The sequence below is a fragment of the Sipha flava genome, unplaced genomic scaffold, assembly GCF_003268045.1.
Source record: "Sipha flava isolate LNK unplaced genomic scaffold, YSA_version1 218_pilon_pilon, whole genome shotgun sequence".
NCBI lineage: Eukaryota > Metazoa > Arthropoda > Insecta > Hemiptera > Aphididae > Sipha > Sipha flava.
In genome coordinates, this window is record NW_020272845.1 from 36,051 (window position 1) to 63,102 (window position 27,052).

At 25.9% G+C, this 27,052-nt stretch overlaps 1 protein-coding gene across 2 annotated transcripts; it reads right to left on the reverse strand.

The window, feature by feature from the left end:
• Positions 1–425: 425 nt before the first annotated feature.
• On the reverse strand, positions 426–26,966 carry LOC112683064 (condensin-2 complex subunit G2-like). 2 transcript variants are annotated; one of them, XM_025553924.1, is made up of 20 exons: positions 26,625–26,966; positions 21,691–21,806; positions 20,393–20,656; positions 19,257–19,430; positions 19,010–19,192; positions 18,592–18,705; positions 18,322–18,510; positions 18,055–18,228; positions 8,135–8,494; positions 6,723–7,029; positions 6,454–6,662; positions 6,103–6,378; positions 5,846–6,031; positions 3,020–3,195; positions 2,778–2,944; positions 2,488–2,678; positions 1,358–1,492; positions 972–1,118; positions 673–890; positions 426–607 (listed from the first exon to the last, which is right to left on the reverse strand). In XM_025553924.1, exons 2-20 carry the CDS (start codon positions 21,772–21,774, stop codon positions 529–531), a joined length of 3,633 nt encoding a protein of 1,210 aa, XP_025409709.1. In that variant the 5' UTR covers positions 21,775–21,806; positions 26,625–26,966; the 3' UTR covers positions 426–528. The 2 variants fall into 2 exon arrangements, with proteins under 2 accessions (XP_025409709.1, XP_025409710.1); XM_025553925.1 differs by lacking the exons at positions 20,393–20,656; positions 21,691–21,806; positions 26,625–26,966 and adding an exon at positions 19,498–19,577.
• Positions 26,967–27,052: the final 86 nt, after the last annotated feature.

A 27,052-nucleotide genomic window follows, 5' to 3' on the forward strand; every position in this document is an offset into this window, starting at 1 on the left:
TTTGCGTAAATCAGGGCCTGTAAACAATAACAGGAAAAAACAATGTTTGACGAGAAGGGTGCTATGAAACGTAAAAAAAAAAAACTATAGATTTTTGATTTTAAATTTTAAATTATTGTAGCTAAATTGATACTCGTTAAAAATTCGCCCTCTGGTGTAAATGTGCCCCTGGCATAAGTCCTCCTGCCAGTATTTAGCTATGGCCCTGGAAATATTTTATATTGTTGGCCAATTTTCGAATAAAAGGAATACAAAAATGATTAAAAATTGTGAAATTAGAGACATAATATGAAGCTTTGAATATTTGAAGAAAACATAGGACAAGAAACAAAATAAAAATAATTTTAAAAAAATGTCTTAATATTTTATTAATAAATATAAATATATACTATTTATGCTTAAAATTATAATTAATTACATGAATATAATAATAATAATAACTAAGTCCACAAAAAGTTATCAAAGTATAATTATTTTCATTAACATCTCAAATATTATGAGCATGCATTATGAATAATTTTATTGGTATTAATCAGTTAAAGCAATATGTAGTTGCTTAGCAGTGGCAATTAAAATTTTAAGTCCTTTTTCTTTGAAATCTATTTTTCTGTAATAATACAATAAAAATTAAAAAATTTGTGAGATTAATAAAAATATTTTAATGTTCCTTACTCATTACTGAAATCAGAGTTTTCTAAAATAGATTCCTCTTGATTGTTTTTTGCAGTTAAGTTACAACTATTACCAAGTAGTGTTTTAGTTTTATCATGTTCCATTAGAGTTGTATATAAAAGTTTAACTATGGGTTCCATATTAATTTGTTTTGTTTTATTTAGTTGAAATGATAAAGTGTAGATATAAGATATTGCAGATATCAATAAAAAAGAATCCTATAATCAAAAAAAAAAAAAAAAAATACTTTGAATACAAATGTATTTAAACCAATACATTTAATATAAATGCACTCATACATTTTTATATAAATCAGATGAGAATATTGTAACAGCATTGTGTGAAAATTCTTTTCGCAATGGAGCATTATTTAAAATTACCAATGCTAATTGATTAGCACTAAACGGTATTTCTGTAAGATGTTCATTCATATCAACTTCTTCAATCTTAAAATAAAATAAAAAATGTATAAGTAACATAATACTTGCACATTAAAACCTAATGTTTGATTGAATCAAAAACCATACTTTACAAGTTTTAAAATTATTTTCGAAATAAAATATTAATAATTTTAAAACAAGATATGTAATATTATATATAAATTAATGTAATTTATATAATTTTAAGTTAAAAAATTTAAATTAAACAGATTTATAATTTCGAAGGAAAAAAATCAAAAACTTACTTCTCGAATGTGATTAGCAATTATTTGTACAATAGTTTCAATAAGTGTTATGAGAACCTGTTTGAAGTCAACCAAATTAATTTTATTAATTTCCCAAATCAACGTGTTTAAATACTTGCGAAATTTTGTAGGAGCCTATAAAAATTATTAAATAAATAAAACACAATTAGGATATTTTAATATGGTTTTTAATTCGTATGAGCTAAAAAAAAAAAAAATTAAGTGATACACAGGTTTTAATTTTGTTTATCTTATCATGAATCAGTATTATACTAATGTACGATTCACAGATGATTTAATAAATTTAAATTTAAATTTAGAATTCAATTAATTTAAAAATTATTAAAATTTTGTATAGATCTATTTTTTAAAATAACTTTTATGTGCATAATATTCAAATAACAAAATTAAATTTCACTTTTAAATTATGATTGATTCATATAGGGAAAACTAATATGAAGCTAGAATAATAACTATTATACATGTATACAAATATTATATAATGTTCTCCTCAACCACCACATGAAATCTATCAATAGATCCTTGTTAGTATTAAACACAAATCCATCAACAATCTTATTATTTAAATAATTATATAATTGACTATAACCAATTAAATAACTATATACACAAAAATAAATAATTTTTTAGAAATACAATTATGGGAAGAACAGTTTAGCGTTCTAGTAAGGACTAGTATTTTTTATAAATCATAAAATAATAGTATTAATAAATCTTAATTTTTATATATTTATACTTATTTAGAATTATTTGATTAATATTGACCTGTTCCATAACTATTACTGTACAACACTAAGACAATGATATAAATAATTAGCTATACCAAAGTGAAAAGATGAATAATAATTTAGAGCTTATACTAGGATTTTTCTCATATGCATTTATACCAGTATATATATATATTAATAATATATAACAGTGCCTTTTGGTGCTAAACCATATAAAGAAAACAAATAGTGTGATCACATTTCGTTGAATATGAAAACCAGAATAGTACAGCAGTTAGTGAGTCTATTCTTAATTATAATACACGTACATGCTTTTATTATTATGTCAAAAAGCGTAGTATAAACATTAATTATTTAATCAACCCTACATAATTAACTCACTCCAATAATGTTTTCAAAACGTTCTTCATTAAATTTGGATTCACTAAATATTGATATAATACTACAGATACAATTTGCAAGCAATGATGTATCATTTTCTAGTTTATCCATAATTTTTAAATGATTGAAATATTTTGCCACTGGTATTAAAGTTTCAATCAAAGATATTAAGATACGAGGACTTAATTGATCTAAACATAAGTTTCAAATTATAATACAATAATTAAAAAAATATATTTTAATATAATTAAAAATTGAAAAATTGATTTCAATTAATTAATTTTTCTCACTTTGCATGATGCCATTACAATATGAGAAGAAATTATCCAAATATGTCTTGTCCACAAATTGCATTAAACAAATATTCAAAATTATGTTATTAACAGCATTTAATATATTGGCTGCAAATATAATAGTAGTTTCATTTTTAAAATGTAAATCGTGAATAAGTATATTGCTGAAATAATATTGTTATTATTTGATATAATTAACTAATTTTAGAATTGATTTAATTATGAATATGAATACTCACTTAATGACCCAATCTAAAATAGAAGTTTGATACTTAATGATTTCATCAACATTATTTTCTTCACTATGGTAAAGTATATGTAAATTAATATGTAACTGAAATAACTCAATTAAAACTTCGTCTGATAATAATTTACTTAAAATATTATCTTCAGATAATCGTTTTTTGATTGAAGGCTAGTTCACAAAAATAATTAAATATAATACAATTTGACGAAAAACTAATTAAACAATAAAAGATTAATAAGAATTTTCTTAATGTATAAAATTATTAAAAAATAATTTATAATAGATAAAAACAGTAGGTGCATATAAAATTTAACTAAAAGTTATAGGAAGGAACTTGGTAATAATTTAAGATATGGTTATGAAGACATAAGATAAAAACAAATAGCCATTTTTGTGCTGGGAATTTATCTGTAGCTGCAAATATATTAGGTTTTTTAAAAATAATAAATTTTTATAAATAAATGCATAATGTATCTATACATATACATTTATGTATACTTAATTAATTATAAATATAACATTAGATTGGTGGAGGATTATTATAAAGTAATTATGTTTTTAAGATATTTGTTTACATAACCTTATTTAGGTTCTCTGAGAACATAAAAAATAGAATATCCAATTGAATAGAGATGTTGAGGAAATGTATAATACATTTTAAAAATATTGGTTCAGCATGATCATGTGATTGGTCAAACAGCAAAAGTAAATAAAAATACCATATCAAAATTTCTTCTAGCGTGTATAATAGTATAAATACCAACAATTCAGATATTAATCATTAAAAACTGATCTAAGAAACATATTTCTTAGAACCTTGTTTTATAATATAGCCTTATTTTAACTTTTTAAGAAGTTTAAATTACAGTATTTTGTAAAGAAAATGTTTTTGAATATAATAAATATTTGAAGATTTTTGGTACTCTTGTAGTAAATTACCTAAACAAAAACTGAACTAGTGTTTTATGCTACCTACCATAAAATGTAGCTATTATTATAAATATATACATATATATATATTTTTATAAATGTAGCTAAAAACTATTAATTGTTTGATAATTTTTCAACGTGTCTCCACAAATATTGTCTTTTAATTTAAGAAAACTATTAACTTTTGGCAGCAAGTTTTTTTCTTGAAGATAGTTAACACAAGTTCATTCACTAGATATCATATGCCCATACAAAAAGCAAACTAATAGAAAACTCGCAATGTAAAAACGAAAAAACACATACACAGACACTTACATGAATACTAAAGTAATATATCAAGAAGTTTTGTTGTCTTGGTGAATATTTACCAGTTATGACAATGGCTGTTATGATCCCTATAGTGTTCTATTAATATATTTATAACTCAACCCTCAGGTTATTTTCCTTCAAAAAAAGTGTAAAATATCAATAAGATCAACAGAAAATAGGTATGAAATTTTATGGAAAATATTATATCAAAATTATACACTTAAATTACCTTTTAAATAATGTTTTCTGATAGGTAACAAAATTTACTAGTTGGTAGCATACTACACCAACAAAATTGCAATCGGTAGCATACTACATTGTTGAATACCGATATTATGTATGTTCATCCATATTGTTAATTAGTAAATAATGCTATATAATATATATTGTTAAAACTAGGGGCCCCACGTTAAATTCTGATAGCCTGTATTAAATGTTTGTCAGAAACCTTCCAATAATTAAATTTACTATGAATTATTAAAAGTAAATTATTAAACATTTTGATAATAATAATGTATTTTTTTTATATTTTTTTATAATATTATTCAAATGAAAAAATAAATAAATAAGTATATTGTAATTCATATTTAATATATATTTTTTTTACTTAAAATTGTATTTTACAGGCTTTGAACACAGTTGAAGCTAAGTCTTCAATGAATTTCTCAGCTTACTGAAAAATCTTTTTGCACCTGCTATAATCACTGGACTAGTACAAAATATTTGGAGACTAATATACACGTTTGCAAAATTGATTTGCACAAGTTTCATGTACCAATTTTTTTTTTGAAACATTGAAGAAAATATTGTTTTTAGATGTAACATAATACATATTTTCAGATAAATTTAATTTATATTTTTGATTCTAATTCTTTATTAATCAACAATAAAATGATTAATAATGGATCAAAAATGTTACAAATATTTACGAACTCTAAATATTAATGTTCAAAATCTGACAGAAAAAAAGTCAATAGTGTAGTAAGCCATATAATTTCTAAATATTATTTTAAGTTCAGTACAGAAGTTTCATCAATTTTTTTTCTTTCTTTTTATTCATCTTATATTATCTGCAAAATTTGATATTATTTGCATTTTTTTTTAGCTATTTGCTGTGTTTCGAATAAAATTTTAAGCAAACTATCTCAAATATGTTGTAGGTCTTTTTTTAAATTTGAGAGTAAGTTAATTTCTACATTTATTGATATATCTCTTTTTTTGTATAATATTATTTCTTTGATCCATGATAATATTTTATACCCATACAAAAAAATAATCATAATTATATTTAATATAAAATAAGTATTCCTATTAAAATTTCAAAAATTACACTAATTTCGTTGAATACACAAGCCAATGTACTCTAGATTCAACTTCCCCCCATTGTTGGGACTTAGGGGAGAATAATAGTCTTATAAAAAAATTACATTTCCCAATACATATTTATCTGTAAATATGAATTATGTTAATTCCCTGTATGAATCATGGTTTGGAAAAGTTATTTTACAATATAACCATGAAAGTAAAATACTAAAAAATAAAAATATAATTCTTGATAAAATTGTTAATATTAATATACCTTAACACGATGCAAGTATGATATAAGATCATAGATATTTTTTTTGTTAACATCAGAATCCAGAAGTGTTTTCTGTGTTTGTAGGTTATTTAGCATTGAGTTTACTAATAAAACACCGGTCATTGGTTTACAATCTTCAACATCTATTTTAAATCTAACCTTTTTCCTTTCTTGTATAGTTGATTCCTAAAATAAAATAATTTTGAACACATTTTTTCAACTTAAAATATATTATTTACATTTTTCAAAAAATTTACCGGGTATTGTGTTTCATTAAGATTTGTAGTTTTGAAAGCTTCATCAAACCAAACAGAAACAAACTCAAGTATTTCATAGCCTCGCTTCCACATACACAATGTATGAACAAGACAGTTAACTTTGCGCATATCAATCTCTTCTTCTGCATTTTGTACATCAAATGGTAATTGTTGTAAAATAGATATTGCTGCGCTTGGTAAAGATACATGGCTACTAAATTTTGATACAGGAAATAAACTTGCTAGACTTAATGCACTATAATAAGCATCACCTTCCTATAAGTAATACAGAAAATATAAAACATAATTTTCACAAAATATATTGTTTTAAAAAAGTTAATAAATAATTACTTTATAAAGCTTAAACGTTTTAATCAAACATTTAACACAAGAATCTAGAACATCTTTAATTTGTTGATTATCACGCTCATCAATTAATTTATTACGGTGCAGAACCAAAAGACAATTTACACAATCTAAAATACAACATACTTTTATACAATTATTTTGTTCATCTTCAGAACTTGTTGATAAACTTTCACATATTTCACTGTTGTCTTCTAAAATACAAAAATCAAATTATTATACTTGTTTTGTTTTAAAAAAGTATATTTAAGTACCAGAATTATCACTAAGTTTAAGCCTTTTAAAAGGTAAGCTATTCTCTTTGCCTGTATTATTACAACGTTCTGCTTTTTTCAGTAAATGTTTGTAAACAGTTTTCAATAATGATAGAATTAATTGACAAGCTCTATCAAAATCTAGGTGTTTTTCAGAATGAAGCATTAATTTTCGCATAGCAGTTGGATTCATTTTATAAAACACAATGATTCTCATAAGAGTGGCACTTTTGTCTGTTACTTTATCCCCAATAAAGTTATCAAAAACTAAGTCAGCAAGTAAAAGTACATTGCGCTCATCTTCAACCTAAAAATAAAAGATGGTTAGTAAACACTATAATAATGTGTATACTACTAAATTTAATTTTTTTTTTTTTTAATATAAAAATCTTTAAACAGAGGTTCTTTAACTGATAGCATTTATGATAAATCACAATTTTTGATCTTAAAAACATTTATAATAGTAAGTACAGTGTCGTATTTAGTAATATTGAAAGATTGGGCGAAATAATGCGAAACAAACGTTTAATACTATAATCGTACTATGGTATTACATTGACTATTTTGAGAAAAACATTTTTTGTTGCCCAGTGAAAATTCCTTATAAAATGCACAGATGGAAAATATAGGAGATAGATGAACTTTATAGATATTCTAAAATCAATGCTATTTTTATGTAATACATAGGCACGCCACCGCACTCGCACGCGATAACATAATACGCTGTATTATTATAAATAACTTAAGTTTATTGACATTATCACAACAAATTTGGAAACTGATATTAGGTATATTAATAATATTCTAGATCGCTGATAGCTATATTGTTATAAATATATTAATAAATTAAATACATTAACATTAATTTATGACACTGATATTAAAAACAAAAAAAAAAAAATAATTTCAAAATAATTTTAAAAGTTCGATAATTCACAAGTGAGCAAATTTCCGACCATACAATTTTGGCGCCCCCAAAAAACTTGCGCCCAAGGCAGTTGTAGCCAATGCCCCCCCTTAAATGCGGCCCTGAGTAAGTATAATTATTTGATATTGTGTAATATATAAACTTATAGTTTATTTCAAATAACAGTTACATTTAAAATTTAGATTTTTAATATAATTATTTAAATATGATCAATGTATTTTCATAGAATAAATTATAGATTTATAGATTTATTTTGGTAGAAAATATTGATTATATGGATTTATAATTTATTTAATAACATCCCAAAATTTGATTAAAGAAATACAAAATAGGTATATTATTACTAAGAATTTTTCCAAAATATTAAGTGAACCATATCATAAAAAGTGGAAACCTCTAGTTTAGAAATAACAATTTTTAATAAAAAAATATGGTATTAAGGTATTTATATTATTAATTGTTAATGATATTAAAATTAACTTACAGCAATTGCATCAGCAATATCCTTTAGATTAACTATTTTAGCATAGTTGATTTTGTTTTCTTTCTCGGTATTTTCTGCCTTAGCATCTGTTATTTTAATTTTTATCAACAAATTAATGAAAGCGCGTCGAACTTTTTCATTTTCATCATTCAATCCATTTTTAAGTTTAGCCATAAACATAGGATTTCTAAAATATACATGTGACTTTTCTTCTTCTATTAACTGACAATAATAATAAAATAATGATCTCCGTACTTCAAATACACTATCATTCATTAATATTACAAATGTATTAAAGATTTTACGTATTTCATCATCATTAAATGAATCCCAAAAATATTGCAAACAGCTACAAATTCCCTGAAAGCATAAAAATAGTTAAATTAAATAAAAAGTATACAATCTGTTATACATTATATATATATATACAAATACATATATATATATATAACAATATGTTATTTATGTTATATGCACAGACAGTGGTCGAAATGGCTCAAAATAAGTGGAGGGATGCTTTATAATTCAGATAATCTGATATCATCATAACATTCTTCACACCTTGTGTACCTATAATATTTTTTATAGTTCACATAAAGTATATTATCTTAGTCCGTGGCTCTAAATACGGGTATAATACGAGTTGCGAAACGGCTTATACTAAACAACACGATAAACCGGACGCCCGGGCCTGAATGTTAAAAACAATTATTTTCACTGAAAAAAAAATGTCTTATATATAAATATAAAAATGATAACTATATCATTTTAAAATACAAGTCTTATTAGAAATGCATTATTATATACAAACAGTGGCGTATTTAGGGGTGGTGTCCTAGGGGTTAAACCCCCCCCCAATTTTTTTGTAGTTCTATTTATTACTGAAGTATTGCAAAATATTGTTGACGAATGACGAAATATTTTAAAACTGCTTTGAAAATTGAATAATGTATATTTCATCTTTTACCAGAAAATAGGTACTATTCATTAGCAAAATAATATTTGAACTTTCGCAGTAAACCGTGAACTACGTAATTCTTAGAATTGTATTATCGTTTCGTGATTTCGGGTGAGCCGTATTATTGGTTATCGCCTTATTATCTTTCTTCGAATACAAGTTATTGTCAACTAATTTCTATAGCAAAGGCCGACAATATAAAGTATATACTGTGTACAGTGTACAGTACACTCGAAGTACCTACAACGATTTTATTTTTTGCTGAATAATTAAGAATTTAAGTAGATATCCTAAGATTTTTTTACTAAAAAAATACCATTTATGTAAGGTATTAAGATGTATTATAATCAGGTATGAATTCGTGATGAAACTATGTTAATATTTGTTGAGATTAAGTATTGCCAGGAGTCAGGACACCCCCTAAAAAATCTCATAATACGCCACTGTATACAAAACAAGTAGAGGGATGAAAACTGTAAATACAAAAAAGTAGAGGGATGCCATCCCACCGTATCCCCCCCCCACTTCGAGCACTGTGCACAGATGAGTAAAATAAAAAATAAATATTGAGAATTTATATAAATAATATATTTAGTATTGAGTACTGAAAGAATATTGAATAATTCTTAAATAATGACTTATTCATATAATACACCTATGTTAATTTGTAGATAAAATTAACTGTTACGATTAATATTATTTAATTTTTTTTTATGGTTAAGACTTCATATTTAATTTAGTTGACTGATTGGAGAATTATAATGGATTAGACATGAGAGACAGAAAAATAAAATTTTAAACTTTAAATTTTTATTTGTTATTAGGTTAATATTTTCTATTTTAAGGCTGTTTAAAACAGAGCTGTCCTAAAGATTTTGAGCCCGGGGAAAATTAATTCGGAGGCCCCTCAATCACCATAATAATATACGAGTATGATAAAAAAAATACACACAAGTTTGCAAAATGTTGGTAAATATAGTTTTCCAAACTACAACCAATCAAGGTCATTTAAATACGTCAATACAATAAATTACATTTTTAAGAACTGCTCAACAATGTATTACCAGTTATTACGTTTAATAAAATTAAATTCATTCCTATATAATCTATAAACAGCCATAGAAAATAAGAACTGGGATGTTGTAGTGTCGAATACTTGATGAGGTGATAAATGCTTATGCCCGAATTATATTAATATACTTACCTAATATTACGGACCAATATAATAATATAGACAATAAGAATTGTAAAGTGTAAACATATACAGTCATAAAACGTTATCTCTAGCCGGAAATAACAACGTATTAATTTGGATTGTAAAGGCGCGTCCAAACGGAGCAGCTTTTACCGCGCGGCAAGAGTGTGAATACATGAATACATTTTCCGCGGCATAATTTCCGATCGGCCTATTAGGCGTAATACAAAACATCGTAGACAGATCGGTTAATATTGTGATAAATTGATAAATAGAACTTTTTGACTGTTGATCTATTTTTAACAACTATAATATCCGCTCCATAATAAAATATCGCACGCGTCCACCAGTATTTTATAAATTCTGATGTACAGTTATGTAGACGCTCGGCAGTTTCCGACCGTCTTCGCAAATACCCGAAGTCGGGGAAAATGTAGACTCGGTACACACGTGCGTTATTTTGACGTACAGCACCACTGCGTCATCGTAATTGCGAGGCGTTATATGTATAATTCAATTGACCGATACACACACGTCTCCGTCACCGTACGTTATCGTACGAGCTCGTATAAGACAAAAATTACTCCGATAACGCAACGTCAAAATATCGTAAATGCGGCGTCTCATTACATGGCGATTTATTGATTGATACCTGTGCGTGTGTGTTTTTATTGTAATAATGACTTTGAACACACAATTTTAAATTTTTGACATCGAACTTTTTATTGCGGAAATAAAGAAGTACCTACCCGAAGTTTGGAATTTTATTTATGAGTCATATCATGACAGACTAATAAAACGATTGGCTTGGATTAATATTTGCCATGAATTTTGCGAGGGATTTGATGAGAAAGAAGATGCAATTAATAACGAAATAAATAAGATAACATATTTAACTTAAAGAGATGTACCCAGTAACGCCTGTTTTTCTTCGACAAATAATTTTTATAAACTAAATATGCAAAAAACTACCAATTTTCGGTTGTACACTTCCATAATTAGTAGTTACTTCGCATAGTGTATCGATATAATTGTCGTAGTTTAAATGTTGGTGTTCAAGCGGTGTCGCGCATCAAAATAATGCACGTGTGTACCGTGTCTTAATATTTTAGACGGGCGTGCGACACGGTGTATCAATGTGTCAACGTGCAACGCCTGATATACAGTCTATTTTTAAATAGGTAGAAAATAAATAATAATATTGAAATTAGATTATTATAATATATAGATAATGCTACGATTGTATATTTGTTATTATAGAACTGATTATAATTGTGTTTTATTTTTAAAGCATTTAGGAAATTTTATAAGATTTTTACATAACGTCATTTTTTAATTGTTTATTATATTTATATTCTATACGTATACGCGTATACACTACACAGTGTATTAGTGCTCTTGATTTGATGTGGGTAATACGCAGGGTACCCGTTTATCCGGGTAATACCCGATTTTGTGGGTAGCAACGTTTTCGGATAGTGGGTACCCATTACCCACAATTTTCGGGTACCCGATGGTTTTTGAAATACGTAAACGGTTTAGCTAAAGGGCCCCACACACTACAATGAAACACGACGGTTTTCATCGTTACGATAAAAAACCGTCGGTCAAAACGGAAGTGTGTGGAGAAAATCCGACGATGAAACACAACGGTTTTTATTTCTGTCGAGTCTTGAATTTAAACACGACGGGTTTACCGGTTGTCGTTTAAAATCGTAATGTGTGGGCTTTTCGATAAAAACCGATGTGTTTATTTACTGTGTGCACGTGTCATGCAGCTGTACATATTACCACTACAGTGTTAATTTTTAATTTCAAAGTAAATTTTAAATGTAAATTATTTTACTACGATATATTTGTATATTGTACATATATGTACGTATATATACGTAATTTAAAAATGAATAAAACATTTTTAATTTAATTTATTGACGAGTATAAAACATTTCCTTGCTTGTGGCGCATCAAGTCTGAGAAATATCGAGATAGAAATCTAAAAAATAAAGCATACGAACATTTACTTAATAAAATTAAGCAGTACGATGATAACTGACGTGTTTTATCGTAGTGTATAAGCAAAATCATTCAACAATAAAAACCGACGTGTTTTACTGTGACGATTAAAACCATTGTGTTTAATCGTAGTGTATGGGGCTCTTAAGTCTTCACTGCTAAGAGGTAATCAGTATTAAATTATACATTACACAATTATTCGATAAAAATATTAAATTATTTCCTCTTTTAAATTAACAAAATTACGTTTTAAAAATAAATCGTTAGTATTTTATGTGAGTGTTATTAAATTTCAATAATTAGTTTGTTCAAGTATGTCGAATAACATGTTAAAAGCTATTATAAAGCCTATATTTAAATCTTGCAGATAACGGATATAGTGGCCGTATTCGTTACCTTTTATGTGTATAGCTACGCAGATAATAATAAGTAATCACAGTCAGTGGCGTACATATGGGGGGAGGAGGCGTTCACTCACTCATAGGGCCAAAAAAATAAAAATAAAATTGTGATATTATTGATGGCGTGTAATATATTAATAGTTTCATCGTTACGCTTTGAACTTAAAATATACAACTATATAAAAACTATAATAATTGAACAATTATATTGATAGGTGTTTGAAAAGTTTTGTTAATTATGCTGTTTTTATATTCATATAGCTACTAATTTACTGTAATGTAAAAGTAAACAGTAAATTGTTGTAAAGTTGTATAAAATAATATCTATTTATAGCAGTTATTTATCTGTGCAATGAAAAAAAAGATAACGAAATTTATCATGTTTTAGAAAAAATATGTATTTACATACAAATTCCAGCTCTAGTAATGAGTATACAAACCATAACGAGTACCCAATCCATAATAGGTACCTGAAATGTTGTAAATCGGGTAATACCCGTAAAACTCGGGTACCCCCGGGTATCCGGGTATCAAGAACACTACAATATATACTGAATAAGATATCAGTGTATTTGACTATTTGATTGTCGTGTGCGTCAACGTTTATTTGTAGAGTGCTTTATAAAAAAGTTGGTTTTTGTTTTATTTATATTACTAATATCTAATATGAGTAAAGACAGTAAAGTGAGAAAAATTGATTCGTTTTTTGGATCAAGTTCATATGCAATAAGAGCATAGACAGAACTATAACAAATAAAAAACTTGAAGTCGATAATGCAACAGAAAATGAAGAATGGGAAGTACAGAGTAATTATGATAGCAGTGGTGGTACTGATAATCATTCATCAGATTCAGATGATTCTCAACAGTTAAACGATCTACAAGAAATAAAAAACCTTGATCCAGGTCTTGTATCAAAAACAGGTAACTGAGATTCAAATAGAAAACTTATCTAAAATAGGACCTAGTGATATAACACATATAAATAGTGATCAACCAACACAACCAATTTTAAAAAATTACCCACAATCTAAGTTTGGTAAAGAATGGAGACAATTCCGCCCCGAATGGTTTAAATCATATCTTTGGCTTGAAAATAGTGTATTAGAAATGCTTGTCATTGTTTTCCTTGTAGATTTTTTTCTTCAGAGTCTGATAATTCACCGTTTTATAAAATTGGATTTCAAAATTGAAAAAAAGCTCTTGATAAAAATGCAGGAATATAAGGCCATAATAAATCATGTATACATAAAACTTGTATGATGAAATGGGAAGGGTATAAAAATTTAAAAAAAAACAAAATCAATTTTATCAACATTAAATGAGAAAAATATATTTTTAGTTAAAGAAAATCGATACTACATATTAGTTATAGCAGAAATATTTTTCACAGCCTGTCAAAATATTGCGGAACGTAGTGATGATGAAGGGTCAGAAAGCCTTAACGGGGGAAATTTTTTAGAACTTCTAGAACTTTGTGCTAGGAGAGACACAAGATTTAAAGCTAAATTTGATGTTATAACAAAAAATGTAAAATATACTCATCATACTATTCAAAATGATTTATTTTATGTAATGAGTAAAATAGTTTTAGAAACTATTGCAAAAGAAGTTAAAGAAGCCAAATATTTTGCAATTCTTGCAGATGAAACAAAAGACATCAACAAAACTGAGCAGTTATCTATTAGTTAGTTATATAGTTTGTTACTATTACAATAATAATATGAATGAAAGATTTTTAGAGTATGTACTTTGTAATGAATTAAATGCAAAGGCTCTTTTTAACTACATAAATAAAACACTAACAGACTGTGGAATAGATATAAAAAACTGTATAGCTCAAACGTATGACGATGCATCTGTGATGAATTGAAAACAAAACGGGGTAAGATCAATTTTTCAACAGCACGTTCCTCAAGCGCTCTTTACACACTGTTTTAACAATAGATTAAATTTAGTGATAGTTGATGTATGTAAAAATATACCTGAAATAGAAACATTTATTACCCTCATTCAACAATTGTATTTGTTAGTAGGTCAACTGTTCATACTAAATTCTTAGAACTTCAAAATAAATATTTAGAAAAAAAAAAGAAAATATGGAACTAAAAAGGCTTTGTGAAACTAGATGGATATGTCAAATTTCTGCTTGCATCGCTGTGAAAAAAACATTTCCAGTGATATAACTTTTATTACATCAATTAAGCCTAGAAACCAAAAGTGAAAAACAAATGGAGACTAAATCACTATTATTTCACATTAATTTTGAATTTATATTTTGTCTCTACTTATTTTGTGATACATTCAGTGAGATAAAAATTGTGTCAGATTATTTACAAAAACCAGATTCAGATTTGGGTTCTAGCTGTCTACTAGTAAAATCATTAATTAATTATCTAATGGATTTAAGAAATACACCAAACAAATTTGAAGATCTTTTGAAAGAAGTTAAATTATGTGCACAAAAAATAACATTCAACTCCCTAATAAAACAGTTAAAGAAACAAGGTTTCGCGAACTTCCTAAACAATTTTCTTCATATTTGACTGAAGTAGCAACTTCTGAAAATAGAAAAATTAGTAATTATAACGATATAAAGACAATGATATTTTTTCCAGTCCTTGATCGAATGGTTAGTGAACTCAATAGAAGATTTTCAGACAATTATGCAATTTTAACAGGTATCAGTTCCCTCAACCCAAAAAGTAACTCATTTTTAAATTTATTAAATATTAAGCCTTTAGCAGAACACTATAAGTTAGATATAGAAAGCTTAGAATCAGAGTTAAAACTACTTACGAAAGTTATCAAACGATATGAAATTGAAAAAAATATTCAGATAAAAAATATACTTGATTTAATACAATTGAAAAATACAAATTAGCTTTTTCTGAAATGTATATACTCAGTACTATTTCTATAATCATTCCACCATCTAGTGCTGGAGTGGAAAGAACTTTCTCCAGTTTGAGACAAATTAAAAATTACATGATAAACAAAATGACTAATAAAAGGCTTACAAATATAGTAATTTTATAGAATTTATATTTTATAATTTGTAGAAAAAAAAATTGCCAAGAATTTAGATTTAGAAGTTTTTGTTGATAAATTTGCAGGTATTCACAAAAATAGAAGAATATTATTAACTTAAACTTATGTTTGTTGCATACGGATATAAAATATTTTATTAAATTTATAATAGACATGATATTATCTTTTTTCATTTATCGAATTAATTACTCTAATCATGTGTGTTTGAAGTACCTATTGTATACAATATCTATAATTGCCAAACAAAGCACGACTAACTGCTTTTTTTTAATTTTACATTTTATTTTTGATATGAATGTACGGTACCTGCAAATAACGTTTTATATGTAGGTACCGTATCTGCATATAAACACATCCAATAAAAATACTCAATATTGATTCATGTCATTGGTTGTATGTTTGTACTTTAATGTTTAAAAATAAATATAATGTACTACTATCTAATCATATTTATAATACTCGTTTTAAGTTTAACACCAATATATAAATATTCCTAAATTACAAACTTAATTAGCACAATCCAGGAACTTATTATACTTTCGCAAATTTTTGTATTAAATACAAAATAAATACTCAAAACTACTATTATACTAATTACTCTAAGAAAATTGTTAGTGAAATTATTTTTAATATTACAAATTACAGTTGTGAGGATCATTATACATCATATTATATGATATTTTGTAATAAAAATACTGTTTTCTTTTACTTATTTTCGCTCTTCTTATATTAACCCGTAACTGGTACAGTGCAGTGTCATATATCGCTGCATTTTTTTTATTTTACATATCAATTATAATATTTAATATTGATAATATTACTTGGAGGTTACATATACCTTTGTATAGAAGTAAAATGTATATGATAAGATAGGTTTTTCATGTTATGATCTCTGTCATAACTTGTTATTGTTGATATAAAATGTTCAGCGGTACCTCACACCGCACTGTACCATGTACGTAACATTTTTGATATCCAATATATTTCTATGTTTGAAGAAATTTTTGTTTTTATTTTTAAATTTAGTTCACTACAGTTATATTATATTATATTTGAAGTTTCTTCTATTTATTTTTGTTTTCGAAGGTTTAATATTTTGTTTATTTATTATAATAAAGCATTTTAATTGAATTTGGTCATAGAGATTTTTACCTAAAAAATGGTTATTCTGGTTATTATTATTTTTTTTTATCTTGTTCTTCAGTATGTCTTTTATTATTGTATATAAGTTTTAACCTTAAAAACCGACAATGAAAAATTCTAGAATAAAATAAAAGATTCAGAAATAAACTGTACTACAATTTTTTAAAGTAACAGTTCATTCATTGAAACACTAAGAAATAATAATTTGTTTGAAAAAAAAATGTAGAATGATTGTTAATATTATACTGACAATTAATATTCATAAAATTATTTAAGAACTTAATCTAAAAAGGTCCAAATATTGTTATCAAATGAAGCGGTATGTCACACTGCATTGTACCAGTTACGGGTTAAGTACCTATATTAAATGTTATATAAGTATATTAGTTTGTTATTAGCAATTGTCATTATTAAAATAGTTCAACTTGTATTTTTATTTTTAGTTTCTTTAATTAATAGTACTTAATTTTTAATCATGTACAGCAAACAATTATTAAAATGATCAATATTTTACGACAAATATGATTGAATTCTCTCTTCCACAGCTAAGGCTAAGAAGAGATCAACATATGCAAATATATAATATGTATATATATGTATAGTTAACATTTTTTTTTGGCATTTTTAGTTAGCATTTAATTTATAGAAAAATAATCACCTTACGTAAGTTTTGAATGATAAAACTTTTTAAAAGTATCTGTTTTTTTATCTATTATCCAAATAAATGTTTAAATAGTTATCTATTTTCTTATTTAGATTCATTTTTAATGAATTATCCATTATCTTATCTAGATAATTTTTTGATAATTCATGTACAAAATTGATAGTAACCAAGATTTAATATAAAAAACATTTTGCACTTCTATGTTTAGTTTAATAACTTGTTGTGTCAATTACAAATGTATATTAGTTTATAAAGACAGAAAAATCTTGTTCTTATTAATTTTAAGTTATACACACATATACTAAACATACCATAGAAAATAGTAATACCAAATTTTAAGATAAAAATATGTTATTAATTCAATTTATTGTTTATCATTCAATTTATACATTTCAATTTAAAATCTCATTATTTAATATAAATATTAATTTAAAGGATTATATAAATATTTTATACATAAATGTACAAAAATTAGGTTTATGTAAAAGCACATACTTTTATAGCTGCAATTCGAACTACAGGACAAACATCCAGCAATAGATCCAAAAAAGCATCTTGTTGTTTCATCAGAAACCTTGATGATACTTCACGACCTTCTCCTCTTTTTTCTAAGGGATAAGCTCTGGCTAAAATTTCAACAGCATTTAATCTGATATACCCATGTTCACTCTATTTCAATATCAAATGAACACATAATTTAATTAAAAACAAAAATTCAAGAAATTCCTAGAACACATAAATTAAATTATAAATAATATATACCGATAAATTTCTCCAAATAACAGGAGTATATAGTTTAGTTATGACTTTACTAAAAATTAAATGTTTTCTATGTTTTTGCATGCTTTGTAAAAAAATTAAAGCATTATAATAAGTACGATTAAATTGACCAGTACGCTGAAATGTAAATGTTTTTGATATTATCTCAAATATTCCTTGTTCTTCAATAACCTAAAATCATAGATTTTTCATTTTAAAATTTAAAATTATTAGTTAAATAAATATATAAATATATAATAAAAAAATAGTTACTTCTCTCATAGAAGAGTTGGAATTTATCCATGAAATAAAATATATATCACCAAACGCTTCAGCTAGCGATTTTTTAGCTTTTACTAATTTATTCTTTACTAGTTGATGAAATTTCTTAAAAAAAATATAAATACATATCAAAATTAAAATATTAAAATATATCAGTTTTAAATTTATAATGTTGAGTGGCATGTATAAAAGAAAATAATCAATTTAATTTCTTAGCTACATTTAAATTCTCAAAAAAAATAAATGAATAAATAATTAAAATATAGTTTATATTGGTTCAAACAACTAAATGTTAATACAAATCAAAGTGAGTTGATGCATACTATTAGTTACAGAGACTGATGAAAACATTTATAAATACATATGCCATTCAATACTTGTATCAAATGATTTTACATTAAAATATTACTAGAAATAGTTGCTGACTCGTTGTAAATATGTCTGCAAAAATCATTTTTCCTGTTTCAGTTTCCAAAAATAATGAATTATTCAATGTGTTTTCCAATTTCGCTACCATATTATCTATTCCTTTTTTAATGGATAAAGTACTCACAACTTTACAATATTCCCATAGCAGTGAAGATAATGTTTTCTATATTAAAATAATTAAAGATATTTACTATCAAAATAATAAAAATATTTATAGTTTATCTTACCATTTCTAGTTTCTTTATAGTTACATGAACTGCATTAAATATGTATTCAAAAGTTAAAATAAAACTATTCACTACTATCTCTTCATTATCCATTGGGTTATCAAATCCATTTACTGAATATGTAATCATTATTTTCCAAAAGTTAGAGCATATTTTTATTATTTCATATTTGAACTAAAAATAAAATTTACAAATTCAAATAGGTTAGTCAAATATTAAAACTATATAATAATAATTCAACCTATTTCAATATTTAGTGTGTTGCAGTGACTATTGAGAATCCACATAAGTTGAAGGAAAAGGAAGTAGGACTCTCAAAGCCTTTTCACTTAATACCTTGCATTTGCACTTCACTGCATAGCATCACGTCACTCTAACAAAATACACAGAACCCAAAGCACGTTCAACAGCCATATTAAAACAAAACCATCATTTTATCTGTTATAATTACGTGGACATGTGCCACATACTAATTTATAGTAATCAACAATCGTTTTTCAACTTTTCTTAGATTGTATAAGATTAAAACACTATTGACTACATATTATTATTTATTGTTAATTTCTTACTATTTACTATTATGTAGTATTAAAATATAATATTTTATAAATGTGCAAGCATAATACATTTTCCTAATAGCCACCTCTGATCTTCAGTTAAATTTTTTCAAAGTAATTTTTATGAATATTTTGAAAAAAGCACTTGATTATCGCAGAATCCAGTGGAGTCATTTCAGTTTTAGTTAGACAAAGGCAACCATTCACTGATTAGCTGGCTCAACATTTTTTTTCATCACACAGATTCATATAACATAAAGCCTTAATAAATTAGGGGATTGAGGGGGGGATAAATGTTTAGGTATTGGAACATCAAACACCAGGTACAATGGCCTTAAAGAGTTAAAATTTTTTAATGTGCTGACATAAGGTTATTGTAAATTTTAGACTGGGGCCCAAATTGCCTCTCCTCAAATGACGCCACTGATGAACCATTAAATGATCTCTATGGAATCCTAGGGGTTTTTCGGAACACAGTTTAAGAAATACTGTTCTAAATCATTGCTAAAACTATTGATAGTAACTTATATATTATTTATAATTTAAACAATATAATAATTCATATTTCAAAATATTTACCTTTTGATCAATGTTTATTTTGTAAAGTTTTTGAAATAAAACCATGATTTTCAATAGCATATTATGTTTATTAAGTATACCCATTAAATCACTAGTACTGTTAATAGCAAGATTGACAAGATTTAAAATACATTTATAACATGCCAATAATTCTTTATCTGAGGTAACATCTTCAATTTCTGTAGTTTTCTGGATAAAATCATGTAACAAAATCCATAATTCTTGAGAATCATTGTAATTTAGGTCTTCACAAGATTTTATATTCTAAATAAACAAAACAAAAATTAGATATTTAACTTCAAATTGTATAATACATAACATCCCAATGAATTATGTACGTATATTAAATTATACATTGTATATATTGTTTTATTTTAAAAAAAATACTTTATTACTACTAACAATTTTCTGATGTACATCTAAATTTATTTATAATATTAACTGATTTGTATAATTTTTATATGTTATTTATTTTAGATATATAATTAAAATGTTTAGAAATGTAATTTAATTAATTTTACCAAATTATGTTTATAATTTAATTTAATTATATAAAAAAATCAAGTATGTAAATAAAACTAATTTTAATTGAAAATTCAAAAATTACTTACAAGATGAAAATATAATTTTAATATTTAACAAGTAAAAGTTTTATTTTATAAATAAAATTAAAGAACTTTGAGTATGACTCAGAATACACTTTTATTTCATGCAACAAGTTGTAGAATAAAATAAATATAACAGGTAATAGATTTCAGACTTAATTAAAAATATGTTTATAAAATATTTGTGTGTAATGTTTAAAAAGATAAAAGCCAATATATTTTTTATAAATACAAACTCATACTATACTTATTTTTATGCAAATCAGAGAAAAATCGCATTCTGGGAAATTTTAACTTTTAAGTTATTTGATAGTTTTTAAAATCTGAATCTTAAATAAGAAGTTTCCAAATGTTTCAAATATTTAATTATATCTGTATCGGAGAACATCACTAAATCAAAAAGCAAATGCTTACAATATCATTGGAAATATTTATTTAATACAATAAGTATCACCTTACAAGAGTTTGAAAAAATAATTTGAATTTTGAACTTTACAAGAATTTGAAGCATTAAATATTGAAAATAAACCAGACAAAACAAAGCATTCAAGTGATTCACAATTAAAAAAAAATAATGAAAATTATTTATAAACAGTTAAAAGGGAAATCACTCTTGAAAAAACATTTTCTGCAAGAGAAACATGGTCATTTATTATGGATTTAAGTCAACCTTTTAAAAAATAATAATCTTACATTTTTTAAAAATGCTTTAGTTTCTTCTGGCAACTTATCACAGTCAAGCAATGACTTTAAAACAGTTTTAAACGATCCACTCATATTGATAGAGAAAATGTTGATCAAATCCAATACTAAAAAAATAACAATAATAATAATACAATATAAAATATTAAATACTGAGTAAAACACATAAATATAAAATATAATTTCCTTTTAACTTATAACAGATTTTAATGATTATAATTAAATACCTATATGATATTATTCAATTCAATATACTAGTGTTGGGCGAGTATTGGTTTTTTGAAGTCGAGTCGAGTTAAAAATTCGAGTACTTAAAAAATGTCGAGTAGGTACTCAAAAAAAAGTCGAGTACTAGACAATACCCGAGTATTAAAAAAAATCGAGTACTCGAACTCGACTCGAACATTTTTCCAAAGTCGAGTACTCGAACAACTCTACAATATACTTACCTGGGTAATTTGAAGTATTCAAATATCCAAGTCACACAAACCATTGTTTTAGATTAGATTAAGGATTTATTATTAATATTATCAGGGAGGGATTCAGAAGGGGAGCCGTTGACTTATGTCCCCCCCTTCAAACATTCTGAGAATGATTGTGAATCTAGTATTTACGTGCGTTAAAAACGCAAAGGCTCTACATGAGATAGTTTCAATATCTAATAATTGAAAGATGAACGGGAATAACGTGCTATGTAACATTTTTTCGGATTTTATGTTTTTGCAAAATAACGTTCTATGCTATGAAACAATATAGGTCTATTTTAAAAATAGTAAAATTCCTAAAATATTTTTATGATACAAAATCATCGTATTCAAATTTCACTGTTCACAGTAAGTTGGCACAACAGGTGACGTGTGGATACACGAAAGTGCAACATATATTTGAAATAATTTTTTTTAAGTCTAATTTATAAATGAATACAGTTCACAAAATAATAAAATAATGGTCGAGTTATAAAAAAAAATAGTCTAATATATAATGATGTGATACGTGCGTATCAGATAACATTTAAATAAGTCTATAATACATTTTTCGTTTTTAGTCGTTCCTATAAATGTACGAATCGCAATACAGTACGTTATTTCCGACCACCCTTCAATTAATAATTAATAAAAAATAAGTATGAACAGCAGCCGTGCAACGGCTTTCTGTAGCCAACAAAAATTGGGAATACCGTTTAGTTTATTAATAGGTTTATATGTGTTTCTGTCATTATGGTATTTCAATATGCAATGGATAAAAAATAAGAATATATAGAAATTAGGAATGGGAGAGCAATAACAATAATTACTATATTAAATAAATACTAAAAAATAAAATAAATAATAAATAAATAATATAAATACTAAATACTATATTTTGTATTATGATATGCTTTTTATTTATTTCATTTTTCCGTAATTCCGTTGTTACCTAATTCCACATTATTTACCACCCGTCCAATCGTGTGATTGACAGAAATGTAACCATATTCATTTTCTAAAGTTCCATATCCAATTTTTAACAACTGTGCTGGAAAAATATCGTCTCCACCGCATAAATAAACTCTTATGTTTGTTCGCAAATAAGGTTTTTTTTCTATATGTTTTATATAGGGGAAGATTTTAAGCAAGCATTAATAACATCAGCTCGAGAACCTTTAGGGATCACTAGTAAGGTTTGATGAAAATCACCAGCGAAAACAAATTTTATGCCACCCATAAGCTTATTATTACACTTAAGATTAATTGCTTCGATGTTTGATCTGTGACTCATTGTACACTCATCCCATACAACGAATGAGGTTTCTTGAAGAATTTTTCCAAGAGGGCCATTTTTACGAATCGGACAAACGCATTCTGTATCAAATAATACATTTAACGGTAATTTGAAAGCCGAGTAAGCAGTTTTGTCATCACTAAGGAGAGTCGCTGCTATACCAAATGAAGTAACTTCTAATGCAACTTTACCTGAGGATCTAATTTAAGTCAATAACAAATTAATTAGGAATGTTTTTCCTGTACCATCCGGAGCATCTAAAAAAAATACTCTTCTTTGATGATTCTTTACGCTTTCTGTAATAACATCAAAAGCATATTTTTGATCATCTACTAATTTAAGTAAATTGATTTTTACAAATTCTTGTAATCGGTTATAATCGTAAGAACGCAAAATCGAGAATTCAAAAGAATCAGATGCATTTTCATTTCGAACAGGTGAGTTCATTCCAAATTCAGTTAAATATTTTTCAGACAGATAAACAATTTTATCTTCTATTTCAATCAAACCTCTATAAAATATTTCATCAGAAAAAGTTAATTGCGAGTCATTTAATTGAGTACGCTCTGTATGAAGAATATCTTCTCAAAAATCATTTCTGAACTGTTCCCACAAAGATAGCGGTTCAGACGATTGGCAGAAAACTATGAATATTGCGAATAATTCTCTTAACTTAGAAGGACTTTTTGAAACAGTTGCATTCGCTAGAGCATTTTTCCATTGTTCGTCATTTTCTAAAAGTCCAAGAGCAAAACAGGTAGCTTTCAAAGTCGCGTGAATGATTCCATCAAAGGACTTCAAGCTTTCAAATGAAGTAGGACCTTGTACATAATTTAGCAACAATCTTAAATGGAAGTACTCGCTTTGATTTGGGTGAACCGTTTAAATTCTACCAATGGTAGTGTCCATTTTTATTCCCGACCAACCCGGAACATCTTTTCCCCGTTTTCTCTTTAACCAGCCTCTGCTATCATCCCAGGTATAATAAGAAGGAACTTCATGATGGAAGTGCTTTCGCAAAATCATCATGTGAGCACAGTTCAAAAAATGCAGTTAAGTGTCGTTTTTCTTGGATTTTTAATAACTTTATGAAGATTATTAGCATTAAAGAAAACACACTGTCCATTTTCTAAATGAATAGCTAAGTGCTTAACTGTTGGATCTCTATCATGGATTTCAAAATTGAAAATTCTCCAAAACGCTTCAGAATACATATATATTGACCATTCAAATAATTTGCAATCTCATTGTTTTCATTATTAACAGAAAAAATAACTCTATCTGATCCTTTTTTTAATGTATTTACATATGTATTTTATTGCTTTAACCGAATGATAGTATTGTACATTAATATGCGCATTAAAACACCTAGATAGCACTGGGCAATATGGTACAACCCAATAGTTGTCAACCACGATTTCTGTTTGATCTTGAACCTTTAATATTGCAGTATAAACTCCATCATCTGGTGATCTCCGTCGGTGGGACGGATAACCATCATCTCCAGTTTGAGTATCCTTGACCAATTTGCTAGGGTATTTCTTACTACATTTTCCATCATTCATACATGGCGATCTAATTAACTCGCCACATGAGCCATGAATCATATTCTTGTATATTATTTCATAAAGTATAAGATATCTGTCTTTGTACGGTATCTCAGCAGAAATAATTTTATCAATTTCAACTGGCTGAATTTTCGTTTGTAACCAAAGTTGTTACTATAATCAATGCAACTAATAGTATTTAAATGTGATAAAAAAAATATAAATAGTATTGTAACAACATTATTGATTTTATATTTTATGTATATGATATAGGTAAACAATTTTTTAATTTTTAATTAAGAACTTAATACTTATTTTTTATTGACAAAAGTGATAAAAAAAACTCAACAATGTTGGGTATAACAGTAAAAAATTTCAGTCAAATCGGTCCAGTAGTTTTCTCGGTTAGTGCAGTCGTAAGAAACCCCTAACAATTTTATATAATAGTATAGATTGATTTTTATTATTATTATGTAAAGAACATATAGATATATAACATTGTATATTTTTCATAAATCTGATGAGTATATAAAACGTATATAGCATATGTATATTTGATGAGGCTATTATGAATTGAATATTGTGGTCGAATAACAAAAATGTAAAAGTAAAATATAAATTTAATAATATTTAATATGCTAAGCTCAAAAGGGTGGTATTTACCCCATACCCCCTTGGATCTATCAATGGTATAGTATGTGTATTATATAGTATACAAGAATATTATGTAGATTATGTTCATAATTTATTGTAATTTGGAATTGGTCCCTCCAAGACCTATGCTCTGGATCTGGATATTGTCTGATTAACATATACTTTATATATTGTACATGTTTTATATTTATGTTGTATACAGGTAGAAGAAATTAATTAGTGTGTCTTCAAAATTAAACTAGAATTGAAGACAAGAATTATATAAATTGTATATTTTTTTGTACATAGAAAAGAGATAAAAATTGAGATGGATAATACATAATTCTAAATGATAAATAATATATAAATATAATATAACTAATGGATTAGAAATTATTGTTAATCATAGTAAATGTAGGCATAGTAAGAGATAAATTATTATACACGGTAATTAATATATAAATATACGTCATATACTTAACAAATAATTTGTACCATCTGAAATCGGGGAAATTGTGAATGTGAGTGCTATTTTTTTACATTAACTAATGTTGTTATTTTAAGGATTTCTTTTACTAAAATTGATATTGTACTTATTGAAAATATTGTTATTGGTTTTTTATATTTTAATAGTGTTTAAACTGATATCTTTCAAATTGATATCATGTAAATTTAACAAGATCTCCTTTATATTCAATTAATTATTTTTATTCATTATAAAAAACGTAATCGCTGTTCAAAAAGATTTTTTTTTTTTAACTATTATTAGTTATGTGTTAATCGTATTAATGTATTACATTTTAAAATGACCTATCAAATGCACCTCACCAGGCAAATATGTCATAAAAATATATTTATTGTACAAGAGTAAAATAAACAATTTGTGTAAACAATTAAAAAAAAAAGACACAAAATACTGTTTACATGGTTTTCTTAAAATATAAAATCGATTTAATATCGACTTAATATGAAATTGGTACTTACCAAATTATTGCTCTTTTGTATTACGTATACATAAAATGTAATTTATTTTGTCCTACTTGTCACTTCAACGATTCTTTAAACAAAATCTAATGTAATAACGGTAAGCGCATTTGATGTCTGGGGGGGGGGGGTAATTATTGTAATGCCATAGAACCATTAATCATTGTACATTAAAATGTTTTATAACACAACATTTACAAAATAGAAGAAAAAAGGTGAAGTAGCGCAATTGTCAGTTACATTGTCTTATCGGTACAGTCCGCAGCGGCCAGCCTAGATTAGTATTTAGATTAGCAAGAGCTGAATGACAACATTTTAGTAAATGGCGGGAACCGAGAAGTCTAATACCAAAGAAAAACCATTGTTGATAAGTGATAAAAACGACAACAATATCGTCAGTCGTAGCAACGACACCATAATTATTAATT